The 13,497-nt window shown below is 37.1% G+C and overlaps 1 protein-coding gene across 1 annotated transcript; it reads right to left on the reverse strand.

The window, feature by feature from the left end:
- Nucleotides 1–103: 103 nt before the first annotated feature.
- LOC105051364 (uncharacterized) lies at nt 104–5,580 on the reverse strand. Its single transcript, XM_010931757.4, has 2 exons — nt 4,154–5,580; nt 104–1,678 (listed from the first exon to the last, which is right to left on the reverse strand). Exons 1-2 carry the CDS (start codon nt 4,862–4,864, stop codon nt 347–349), a joined length of 2,043 nt encoding a protein of 680 aa, XP_010930059.2. The 5' UTR covers nt 4,865–5,580; the 3' UTR covers nt 104–346.
- Nucleotides 5,581–13,497: the final 7,917 nt, after the last annotated feature.

The following is a 13,497-nucleotide window of genomic DNA, read 5'->3' on the forward strand; positions in this document are numbered from 1 at the left end:
TCAATTCACTGCTTCTGTGATGCAACTGCTTAGAGAAACATGCAAAGTCCAAGTAACCAATCCACAACCATCTGGCTAATACAAAGTGCATGAACACCTGAAATGTTGTAATCAGAGTAATACTGATGGTTTCATATTAACATTCACTCTAGATATTAACAGAAGTTAGACATGGTTCATGCAGAAAGCTACACACATACCTAGATGCAAACATGCAACATAGGTGCTCTTGGGAAAAGCTAACACACCTTGCTGATAAAACACACTTAGTAATACCGGCCAACAGAGCGATGACCATGCCAAATACATAGATACCCCACAAACTACATATCTTTCGTCCGGTCTATCAAGCAACTGACAGAACTGAGCGTTTAAATGTCCGATTTGATCTCTGTCCATTGACTGAATCCTCCATTGTCAGGCCTTGTGCACCAAAACAGAAGTACTGATTCATTAGTCTAGCATTCACAAAACCAGATTTCTGTGGTGTGTTCTCTGTCATGCTACCTCCAGTAACTGATGAATTTGAGCAGGAGGCACCAGCACTGGGCTCATTCTCTCCACAGATGCCCTTTTGTTTATCTGACGAGGGGGATGACATCGATGACTTTGGGAAAGAACCAGATGGATACCGTGTTGGAGGAGCCAGGTGCGGCATGGTTTGAATTACCCCATGCATTAAACCTGCAGCAAATTTCTTCTTTGTGGTTGGACTTGGAATGGAACTCCTAACAGAAAGAGTTCGCTTGTTGTTCAGGAGTGATGTTCCCCTGGAGAATCGCTGTCGAAGGGGAGTTGGTGTCTCCTCATGCTCGCTCCATTTCTTCAAGGAGTCCAGTGAGTCATCATCTCCCAATTTCTTTGGTGTATCAGTTTTCTTCTCCTTCCGACGAGGCCACCTGAGAAAAATCATGAGACGCCTTGCTGCACTGTTAACAGGATTTTGTTTCTTCTTGTCTGAGAACTCTTGGTTTTCATCAATGGTGCCAAAATTTAGAAGTTCACTCCTGCTAACACTTGAGCATGAGCTAGGCCTTCCACTGGCTTCTGATGCTTCAATACCTGCATACAAGAATATCTCTGCATCCGAGATTCTAAAAGAGGTACCTGGGCTGCTTCCAATACCTTGCATCTTTATGTGGGAAGCAATGGCTGATCTTGCCATGCAATCCTTTGAATTTGAGATTCCTCCAGCCGAAATCAATTGTTTAATCAGTATTTCAGAAGATGCTGATCGTGGGTGTTGTCGGAGTAGATCCAATGGTGTCAGACCATCAGCATCTCGAATGTTTAGGTTGATTGATCGGACAGTCATCAAGAGTTCAACAAGGTTAGAGTGCATATTACCAATCACAGCCATGTGAAGGGCTGTCCTTCCATCATTATTCCTGAGATTGATGATTTCTTGAATATTTGCAATAGTTCCAGAAACCAGCTGCTTCACGAGCTCCATTTGTCGGTCAAGCCTTCGGAAACCAGGAGTTCTGAAACCTGCCACGGCCATATGAAGAAAAGTATCTCCAGCATTATTTGACAAAGTGGAGGATGATGGAGATGCAGTAATTAAGGCTTCCACAACTGACAAGTGTCCTCGAAAGGCTGCCACGTGCAGTGCTGTGTTCCCTTGATTATCTCGAGCACTGATTATATCGTAAGATTGCACTAGATCCTTAACTATCTGCACAATTAGTTTGGATTGATTAAAGTTAATAAGAAATTAATTTCAAATGAAAATTCATGGTAAGTGTTTCTCAATGGGATGCCGATGATATGTATTTGACACCTCCTCTAAGTTTGCACTTAAATGAATTTGTTTTGGAAACTTAACTTTGTAATACTTGACATAAGGAAATCTTCTAAATAATACAGAAAGCATAATAGTGAAGAATTCCCATAAAGAATAAGCAATGCAAAAGGATAGAGGCTCAAACAATGAACCATGCAATTAATTCAAAGGAGTAGCATATCCAAAACACGGAGGAAGTACCTCATATTATGAGAGCTCAAGAATCTCCCCCAGTTTTGGAAGAGAAGTCCTTTATTAGAATAAGCAATTTATCTTTTATTCAATGATGTAAAATCCTATTGCATTTTCTTCGAAGAAACATAATTTTCACACTACTATGCAATTTGGCACAAGCATGGCACAGGATGCAATTTACAAAAACAAAATAAATTTGAAACACTGAAGTTTTGCCAATTAGAGTTTGATCCACATCCTTTCCTCCTATTACAAATTCTAAAAATAGTGAACTATTGTGATTTTACAAAATTATTTAACCCGTAAACCTCCAGAGGCATTTGCCTCAGCCCTCAGATAGTCAAATAGCCTTCACAGTTCAAAAATAAACTATTTAGAATCATGGGTATTGAAGTAATTATGGTCTCATCAATTGCACAGCTAAAAAGATCAGATGTCACATGAGAAACCTTAGTTAAATGCACATGCTAACCTCTATGCTTAGATCTTGCATGCGTTTGTATTTTCTTCGGTGTTCACATGCAACAATTTTTGTATCTTCATTTAGTTCTTACTTCTTATTGATGTTGACAAAACCTCCCCCTTGTAGCCGACCATGCTGCAGATTTCCAGTATGATACTAGAGGCTGAATAGTTTTCATCTGCTTCATTTGTTTCTTCACTTTCACATCAACACATAATCACTTTATCTAGAAAATATGAACAGAAAAGAAAAAGAACAAGAAGGAAAATTGTACGTGGGCACTTAAATTCAACCTAACTATCAGCTCATCACTCATTAATGGATGCTCAAAATATGCCAAATTCCTGGTTTTGGATTTATAACCTCGTGTTTCTAATAAGAAACTAATAGTTTACAGAATCATGAGAGTAACATGACCATAGTTTTGTTCTTTTTTATCCCTCTTTATATAGCCGTGCTGGGAATATGCTCATGTTCACATCCCTTCCATGTTTTAGAGACTAAAGTTGATAGAATGATGAAATTAATACTACTAGATTGCAGCTTATGCAGCTTAAATACTCAGTTCACCTACTTCATTAGATAATTGGTTCTATAGCCTTGTTACATTTGGCTGGGAGATGGTTTTGTCGATCAGTTCCACTAGTTTTTATATTTTTTTCTGTCTATTGTATGTTTATTGTGAGGCTTCTACTGCAAATAATATCAGCAACTAAATGCTGATACTGATTTTCCAACAGCACCACCAAACAGTTGCTTGATGATCCATCTAAAATTACAAATGTTTTAAGAAAATGTTTCAGATAAATAGTTCACAAAATAAGTTTGCTGGCAGCTACACACTCAGGAAATTTAGCATCTTCAGTATCAACATTAGCGACTAACAATCAGTACAAGGCCTAGGATGAAACAAAAGCAAAATTACTAATGAGGCAAGTTCCAAAATAACAGCCCGATATTTTGAGGTCTGCATCAATTGACTTGAGGGAGAAAAAAAAATGTATGACCAACAAAAAAAGGATATTCTAGAACTGATATTAAACAGCTTGGTAGTTTGGTAGAAAGAATAGGCAGACGAAACCAAAATAACCTCTGATGTTTTACATTGGAAGGGCATTTGTTGTCATTTAACAGTAGGAACAACCAAGTCTACGTACATACGCACAAACGTACTATATACATACATACACACACATGATATAAAATCCTAAGAAAGAATTGCCAGTTCTTCATATCAAAGAAGGTATTTAATCGACAATAAACTTACCAGACATTATCCAAGTATCATTACATGTTATTAATAATGGAGCATATCAGATTCTTTTTGTACATAAAAATATGAAAGAAACAAAGAAGTTATTTCAGCAAGGAAATAAAATGATTAGAGGGCTACACCTCCAACCAAAATCAACAGTCTAAAACCCAAAATCATGAGATGGCAAATCTATTGCTGCCGATTTGCAACCCTTCAGACAAGGAGAAAGCACTACCATTTAAACTGTATTCATTTATTCACATTTATCATTATCATTATTGTTATTCAAACTATTATTTTAACATATCAAAAACAATACAGAGAATGTCGAAGCAAACACATCTCAAGAAAAATTTACTGGAAAAGCACTACTTTAAGCAAAATGCTGATATGGACCATAAGTCAACACTAAATCAATTCAGCTAGATAATCCAAAGAGTCGAAGCAGTATCACCTCAACTTGCCCTCTGCCAGCAGCAGCATGCAAGATGGTAGATCCTTGAACATCTCTATAAGCTAAGACATCAGAGCAGTCCTCAAGAAGCTCTTTCAGGATCTCCAAGTTCCCTCCTCTAGCAGCAGCATGAACAGCCCTGTTCACCATCTCCCACTTAAAAATCGAAATACTCCCACCCGACCCATCCGCCGCCTCTCCGCCGCTGCCACCTCCCAAGCTCCTCGGAGACACCGCAGAGTCAAACAGTAGCCTAAAAACCTCAGAATTCTTGCTCCTCGCCGCGGCGTAAAATATATCAGTCACACCATACTCTCCTTCTCCAAAGACTAACAGTGGCGCTCTCTCCAGCAACTCTTGAACAAAGCTAATATCCCCTGCTGAGGCTGCAGTGTAGAGCAGCCAACCACCATATCCAGCTCGAATCAGAGTATTCTTTCGGTTCTTCGTCTCGCACTCGAGAAGGAGGCTTCGGGCGACAAAGGACCGACATTTCGCAGCATCGACGAAACGGGCATCATCATCCCAGACCGTTTCGAGCCGCCGGATCCGGCGGAGGGAGGTGAGCTTGATGAGGAGGTTGGCATCAAGGTGGAGGAGCTCCCGGACCAGGTCATAGTGGCCATTGGCTGCTGCCCAGTCAATGGGGGAGGCATACCACCACTGGTCCCCGGTACTCTCCCACCGAAGTGGGAAGTAAGATTGTGGCATTGGGAAGAGAAAGTAAAGAAGAATGAGGAAGATAAAAGGAGCCAAGATGAAGAGAATATAGAAGAACAAATGTTTTAGAGGTCTAAGAAATGAGCACCAAGGGAGAAAACATTAAGCAAGCATAGAAGAGCAGGGATTTCATAGAACAGACCACATAAGAACACAGAATACCGCAGCAAACTGAAACTTGAGACCTGGCAGCTTGAGCTAATATCTAAGTAGCTCAAAAGATGGTGAAAGTTTTTTCTTTTCCTTTTCTTTTTGTTTTTCTTGGGAGAAATAAAACACAAGTAATTACTAAAGGAAGTTAAGAAGGTGAGGAGAAAAAGAGGAGGAACAGTGGAACAATATCTTGAGAGAAGCAGAGAAGTGCAGAGAGATCAGTTCACGAGAAAGGGAAAGTAAATATGATTCATATGTGACGTTTAAGCAATAAAGAGCCCAAGAGCCAGGAAGGTTCAGTCAAGGTTCAGTATGAGAGGGAGAAGATGCAAGCAAGTGAAGAAGATGGGGAGAGAAAAAGAAAACAACTAGAAAGTGCAGCTAGAACACAAACCTCAAAGGACCCAGAGGTTAAAGCAAGCCCTCTAAGAAATGGCTTCAAGGGCCATGAGGAATCAAAGGTGGTAGAGAAGAATATGGGGGAGGGGGATGGGAGAAGGGGAGGGGGAGGGGAGGGAAGGGTGGTGGCTGTGGCCCTGAAGAGAAGGGAGGTTAATAATAGTCAGAGGGAGAAAGGTTATGTGGATGGGAGAAGGGTAAAGATTCTTCTGGTGTTACCAGGGAAAAAAAAAAACAAAGAAAAGAAAAGAAAAGAAAAGTTTGGGGGAAACCGGAAGTGGGGTGTGCAGATAATGATGAAGACTTCTCTATGTATCAAATTTGAAGAAAATCTATATGAAGCACCATAAAGTTGTTGGACTACTGAAAGCTTTGGATTGGTCAGAAAGGAAAAAAGGCAGGGATACATCGGTTGTGCTTAAAATGAGTTGGCTGTGGGTGGGTTTGGCAGGGCATGCTGGTCTCTGTCACTTGGGTGAGTACAGGAAATATTATTAGATGTTGTGTATTGATTACAGTCTGTTGGATATTAGTATTTGAAATTATGTGCAGGGTTTGTCTCTAATTTCTCTATCATAAACAGGATTCGGGTCATGTGACCTTTGTTAATTGGAATCTTGGAAAGATATCTGCATGATAATGCAAGTTGGTACTGTACTTGCATGGTGCTTCCCTTTTTTTTTTTTTTTTGTGTGTGTGTGTAAGATACTTGCATGGTGCTTCCATTATGAATTTGTAAGCACCAACCAACCTGCATTACAACAGTGTTCATCTTCAAGCCAGCCAACTTTATCTCAGTTTGTTGTCATTAGTATTTTTTTGAAATTTGAGATCTTGGTTTTCTTGGAAAGGTTCTGGATTCTTAGATAAAAGTTGAGATATTGAAAAAAAAATCCATATTGCCAATCAAAAGCAATAATTGTTTTTTAAATATTGAGATTTATTAAGTTAAAGTTCTATCTGAGAAAGTAAAAAAGTGATTGATTGATATGAATGATATTTCATTGATCAAGATCTGGAGATTTATTAATTTATATTTATGAAGATTTTAATTGGGATGAAGTTATACTTATATGACCTAAATTATATCTTTTTTAAAGCGTTGGTTGACGTCTTTCTCCACTTGAAGAGTTTCAGGGTCAAATCGTCGTTATATTTCTAAAACATTGAAAAAAATGATACTCTTATTATGTTTTTCAAAAAAAAAAAAAATGAAAACAAGAGAAAAAAGTTATACCCCCATGTTGGCCATGATTTGCTTTGGTATAATTCAGGTCATATGATCGTGGCCATTCATGGGTTGATTAAGCATGCATGCTAACCCGGACCCATAGCGTATGGCAAATGGAAGCAATTGCAACATCGAGAAAAGTTTACTGCTTGATTGAGAAAAGCATATAATCCTGTCCTTTCTTTTCAAATCAATAATGTAGTTTAATTGTATACATTTCATATGCATCCAATATTGAGAGGGACAGATTAGCAAGCTAGCTTTTAGTAAAACCAAGTGTAGAGGAAGATGAGCACATCAGAAGAAACAAGATAAAAAACACATTTTTGGTTTGGGAGGTTAGAGGTTATGATGACAAAGATGGTGAAAAGCCAAGAAAAGAGAAAAAAAACAGAGGATGTAATGTAGGATCCATCACAAACTCAGAGTGGAGAAGATCACTATGAGATATAAACCTTACAAAGACATAAAACAAAGTGAAGAGACAAAACAATGGATCACCTCTCTGATGGCTTCACTACTGTTTGCAGTCCTTTGTTTTTTTTTCTGAGGAAACTTCTGGTATTCTTGTATAGCTAGTGCTGGATGCTAGTTTCCAAGACACAAACAAAAAGCTTTCATCAGTCCAGAACTTATGCATGCAGGCCCTTGGAAAATCCGGCCTTTTGTTTCAGTTTTCTTGTGGGATATTGTTGTCATTTTCAAGAGGCCGGACTTTCTCTCTTTCACCAAAGCTCTCTCAAGAATATCTGCAAGTTTTTGTTTGCATGTTTTGAAGATTCGTGCTTTTATACTCAGGTGTTCATATTTCATAGGCTCCCATATTTATTACATTATAAACGGTGTAATAGGTTATCAGATTTAGTTTTCTAACTCTATTTGAACTAGAGGATATGTTACTTAGATCAAGTCATGGGACCTTGATGTTAATTTTCTATAACCACCGGCATTATACGTCATGAGCCATGCTTTACACCACACAAGCCAAGAAAAAGGCACCTTACTTTTCTGGTGGTCTGCAAAATGCCTCCTAGAAGTGGGCCTTAGCTTATTAAATAAATGAAGCCAGTGCAGTACCCAAAGAAGTTAATGTAACAACCAGTGGAGATCAGTTTCCTAATGTCTTTCTTGTGTTTCTGCTTCATTTTCCTTCATATATCTTGTCTCTTATGTTTTTTGTGGAATTTAAATTCTCTACAATTTTGGGTGCAGAAATAGATTTGCATGGTGGATTCTTATCTTGGATAGAACTTTGGTATGTATGTATGTGTGTGTGTGTGTGTGTGTGTATAAAAGACATACAGTGGTAAGTTAAATTTTTGGCATGCAGTATAAAAACCAGAGAGTTCTGACACTCGTGAGCAGGATTTCAGATGTGGTGCTGTCATACATCATGAAGCAGAATCCAAGGACATATTGTCAGAGTATCAAATAACATGATGAATGTAAAAGCCAACATCTTTCCGATTCTTTTTAGAATTTTATATGCATTTTTTCAATTAAAAATACCTAAAAACAAAATATGTGAGGCTTGAGTAATTACACAACTAATAAAAGTTTGCAGTTATCCTAATTATAAAAAATTCCTAAAATTTAAATGTGGAAAAAATATATAATGACGGGTCATATTGGTCTTATGGCATAGCTAAGAATCGACTAATATTTTTCTTAAAGAAAGTACTATTAAGTAAAGAGCCAATCTCTTAAGGAGCGGTTAATGTTGAGTTTTTCTTTTCTTTTTTTTTCTCATTTCAAATTCCAAATCTCATTCTTTTCATCCTTTTTGCATCTGGTATCTCTATCTTCATGTAAGCTGAGAAATTTTTTTACATGGAACCGGAATTTTTATTCGAAGTCCATCTCTTAATTCAATGCTGGACACCACCCGGCTTCTTTGACACAAAAAAGTTTTGCATTTCAATGAGGCAAATGAGTCCATCTAACACATCAAAAGGCTCAAAAGCAAAACTCTATCTGGAAAGGACGAAGGGCTTCCTGTTTAACATAACTAGTGTGTTTCACATGAAATACTGATGAAGATGGAGTGGATCTTGAAAAGGGATGATTCACCTAGCCTTCTAAATACCAGTTCTGAATTTATAATAATACATATGAAAATACCAGTTCTGAATTTATAATAATACATATGATGCAAGTTTGATGGGTCGTCCGGACTTCACCTTTCCATTCTTTCTTTTTCTTTTTCCTCAAAATGTCTAAAGTAAGGAGACTCACTCTTAAAAGTTTGATGTATCAACTCCATCCCTATATTAGGAATCCTTTGGTTCATGGGAGTTGGAGGAGGTCTTTTTGTGATTTCCGGAAAGTAGAAAAGACTCATTTTATTTGGTTAAGTTTTAAAAGAAGAGAGATGGAAAAAAGATTTTTCTATGGGAATATAATTGCTATATTTCATGAGAAAAAAAAAATTATCGGAGAGGCGAGTTTTTGAAATTCTTATGGAAAGAAAATTGAAGGTATTTTTTGTCTAAAAATACCCTCTCGATGCTTTTCTTATATATTAATATTAATATTAATATAATATTTTTGTTTATTGTTAATATAATATTTAGGATAAATTATACAGACACCCTTTCAAATTTAAATCACTTGCACTTGCACCTCTTATATTTTAAAAAGTATCAAACATGTCTCTGATGTTTTTGAAATGTTCTGACGAGGCCCCGACAGCCACTTAACCACTGACGGCGTCTGCTTGCCGTTGCGATGGATAAAAATACCCCTCTGTCACGGGGACTATCCAATTTCAAATGAAAATTTTGTAGTTGGGTTTCGACCACAACCTCCCAATTTCAAGGATTTTGTAGTTGGGTTTCCATCTTTTTGTGGTCCTCTCTTCGACAAATTTCAGACAATTCAGTCATGCAAAGATAGAAAATTTGGTGGGAGTGACAGTTGAGGATCGTGAAAGAATCGATAAAGATGCGATCTTTGATCAAGAAAGAGATAAAGTTATTTTATTTGATCAAGAAAGTGTGGAAGGGGTGAAGATGGCGTTGTGGGATGGTGGCTATACACTGATGAGAGGGAGAAGAAGGAAGATGATATGGGTGCTCTCATTTTAGATTCTGAGACAGAGCAAGAGCAAGAAGGTGAGGTTCTAATTCTCGGTTCTCCAAGACATGCCTGTTGCCCGAAGATACTTTTTCGGAGGTCCTGGCTCGTCGCATGGAGAATGTAACTGATGAGGAGAGGCTAGCTCCATTGTAATTGATCGAATCCATTACTATGATGAAAAGCTCTACATTGTATAAGATTGATGGAGGAGATGACAGAAAGCTTGAGAATGATCCAGTAGAGGAAGATGGAAGAATAATTAAGTGGCAAAACTACTTTACAATAGACTCTTGGGGTCCTCAACATAACCAGCAGACCTAAAAAGAACAATCATGTAGGTCAGACTGAACAAACACAAGGAAAAGCCTTTAAAGTTTAGCGATCTATCGCTAGCCAGTTTCCGAATTTGAATCCAGAAGCAAACTCATTTTCTCCAGCTTCAAATGCCCTGCAAAGTGGATGTATATAGAGTATTTTGGTTCAAACCAATATAATGCCTTTAAAGTACTTTTGCTAGATAAATAACTCAGAACATGTCACTGAGAGGGCTTATATTGTAAAGGTGATCCAGGTTGAATGACACAAAGGCGAAAGAATTTTTGGTGCTGGCTTTCTCCTTTGCATGCTGAGTCATGACCAAATGGACTTCATGTTGCAATTTTTTTCAGAACTCCTCACTTATTGTCTCTGTACATAATGTGACCCCTCTTATAAAATTACAATTTGAGTAGCAAGCTGCTTCCTTGCAAACTTACTTAAAGAGAAAAACTTACTTGATCAGTAGAGATGAAGAAATGGCTTAGTTCAATGTTCTGCTGCATAAGCTCAGCATCAAAATTGCCGGGCAGCATAACTGGATAAAACTCACTGGATATAGTACATTGTGATCAAGTGATATTAACATAATACGCATTGCTCTCAACAGAGAATTTAATCCCTCAAACAGTAGATAACAATTACAAATGAAAAATCACACCATACTCTCCTCCATATCCTTTCCAATGAATTTTAAGTTAAGGTGAACTGAGTTTGATTTTTTTCAGAGAATCTACAAGGCCCAAGACATTTTATTGTATATGCAAGAAAGGGATAAAAAATGCTGAAAATTGAATTCCACTGAGCATAGAGTTGTGAAATGAACATCAAAAAGTGCACCTTGGGTAATCCAGGATCAGCTGGACTCGCAGGGATTGTTAGTGTGTGCATGCTTTCATGCTTATCTGTGTTGCCAATGGTGCTTTGTTAAACTTGAATGAAGAATTCTATGTGACCATGGACACTGAAATTTCAGCAAGGGTTTGAAGGGATTTGCAAGTCAATTAAGGACCTGTCTCATGGTGATTCACTGGTGCAAAATAGTGCCATTGCAAAATCAAAGACATATCCTCAACCATGTTCTTTGAATTTAAATCTAGCCTACAATCAATGATCCCAGAAGATGGTGTTAGGTTCTGCATTGACCTCCTCACCCAAATGAGCAGATCCCCTCCAAAGCTCCTTGCTCCATAGACTGAATTGGAGGTTGTCCAGTGTTCAGTTCCAATAGAATAATGCCAAAAATATAGATGTCTCATTTCTCAGCAACTTTCATCATGACAACATATTCTGGATCAAATATGTTGTGCCTACAGCCTTAATGAAAGCAATCAAAACACTCCCATTGATGCTGTTTTTAGTTCTAGGATAGATCATGATACTGGAAGATATAAAATGGATGAAGAGGAAAGGGAGAAGGAAGGAGGAGGGAGAAGAGGAACGCTGGCAATGGAGAAGAAGGAGAAGATCAATCGGACAGGATGGAGGAGGAGGAGGAGGAGGAAGGGGAGGCGGTGGAGGAATGCGCAGAGGTTAAGGAAGCCATCATAGAGGAAGAGAAATAGATGAAGAGGAATGGGAGAAGGAACGAGGAGGAAGGATGAGGGAGAAAGAGGATCACCGGCGGAAGAGGAGGAGATCAATCGAAAAGAAAGGAGGGAGGAGGGAGAAGGTGGAGATAATAATATTTTTATTATTTTATAAAATAATAATATGATGTGATGGTTATATGATACGATTTTATTAGCGGAGATAGATAGCAGGACTACATTGGAATATTTCGATAACTTTAGGGATTAGTTTGATACTTTTTAAAGTACAGAGGGTGCAAGTGCAACTGACCTTAACTTGAGGGGGTGTTTGTATAATTTATCTTACCCTATTTATATTAATATATTAATATTTGTATTAATATAAAGTTTGAGAGTAAAAATATATGATCTTATATCTATTAAAGATATAATGAATATTTTTTATAGTTTTTTCAGCAAAGTGAATGCTCAATTAAACATAAGTTATTTCCAAAATAAGTCAATTTTTCATGGTCAACCAAATATGCCAAAATAAATTTTTAGATATTATATTTTCAAGAATCAACTTCTTAGGAATAATATTTTAGTAAAAAAAAATTCTTCTCATAAATCAAACGAGTCTAGAGAGTTAAGTAATATATCCACAAGACAATGAAATTGGTCGCATATTTATAGTAATGTGCTGGCAAATACTCCTATGGCTCCACTATAATGATAAAGAGATGTTATATATTTTTGCAATCTTTCGCTTCCAACAAAGACAGACATTATTTTTTTTCTCTTACCAAAAAAAAAAAAAAAAAAGCCTAGAGTCATTCATATGGCTTGTAACTACAGTCACTCACTTGTAAATGTGTGATAATTTTTTGATTCTTCGATGCACTCACAAAGATCGTGCAATTTCATGATAACTTACCATGAAGCACCTTATTTTTCTTAAAATACTTAATCTTTTGTAAACAACAATTACTATAACGGCACATAACATTGATAGAAGTTTTGTAGATGAAGTAGACAACATGTTTTAAATGTTATTTCACAAAAATATAATTTTCATGTTATAAATAGTGATAGTGATAAAACAGGTCGTTGAGAATCGTATAATGTCATTATATACGCTTAAAACAACTTTCTTTTGGTTGCTACTATGTGTACATGAATACATACATACATGACATGACATGAAATAACATAAATAAAGGTAGATCATAACTGATATGGCAACTGTTATAATGATACAAACGTCAAGTCTAAGTGCCAGCATAAGTTGGTAATAACTTGAAATAATGTTAGTTACATAACGTTATTCTTATGCAGAAGGGCAACGCTCAATGCTTCTCTCTGTGCATTTCCTTTCTTGAGAGAAAACACTATAATTGAATAGAAGGGGACCATTGGAACATGATATTTCTTTCCAAAGCAAGGGGGCTTTTGGATTTATTTTTCACAAAGTTATTCATGATATCTATTTCATATTCCTTTGTCATAATCAAGTCCTTTAGTTAAACTTCCTCCGGACGGACTTAGGGTTACAATGCTGATTATCATATGGATATGTATTGTTGAATGAACATGAACAAAAATATTTCAATGAACATAGTTTATTACAATTTTTTTTAAAAAAAAAGTTTATCCAAAAGTTTCAATTATAATTACCAACCACCAACAAAGACAAAGATCCATCCATTTAGGCTGCAAATTCTGTGCCCCACAAACTCCAACAAGCATCGGTACTCTTCAAATCACATCTAATCACAAGGAAAACCATAAGCTAACATAATTCCGTGCTTACAACGTTGAGTCATGAGGAAATAAGAATAGCTTTTATTGCTACTGAAATTAAGCAATAAAGAATTTCACATATAAAGTAGCACAGATGGTGGTGCAGGTGGTTTGGGAGACAGGCCATGAGGCTC

The sequence above is a fragment of the Elaeis guineensis genome, chromosome 9 (genome assembly GCF_000442705.2).
Source record: "Elaeis guineensis isolate ETL-2024a chromosome 9, EG11, whole genome shotgun sequence".
In the NCBI taxonomy this organism is placed as follows: Eukaryota; Viridiplantae; Streptophyta; class Magnoliopsida; order Arecales; family Arecaceae; genus Elaeis; species Elaeis guineensis.

Bases quoted from the DNA above. Each gene is read 5' to 3' on its own strand.
- LOC105051364 (XM_010931757.4), bottom strand. From the start codon at position 4,864: ATGCCACAATCTTACTTCCCACTTCGGTGGGAGAGTACCGGGGACCAG. The intron at 1,679-4,153 runs GTGATACTGCTT...CTAATTGTGCAG, and splicing joins CTGGCAGAGGGCAAGTTGAG to ATAGTTAAGGATCTAGTGCA.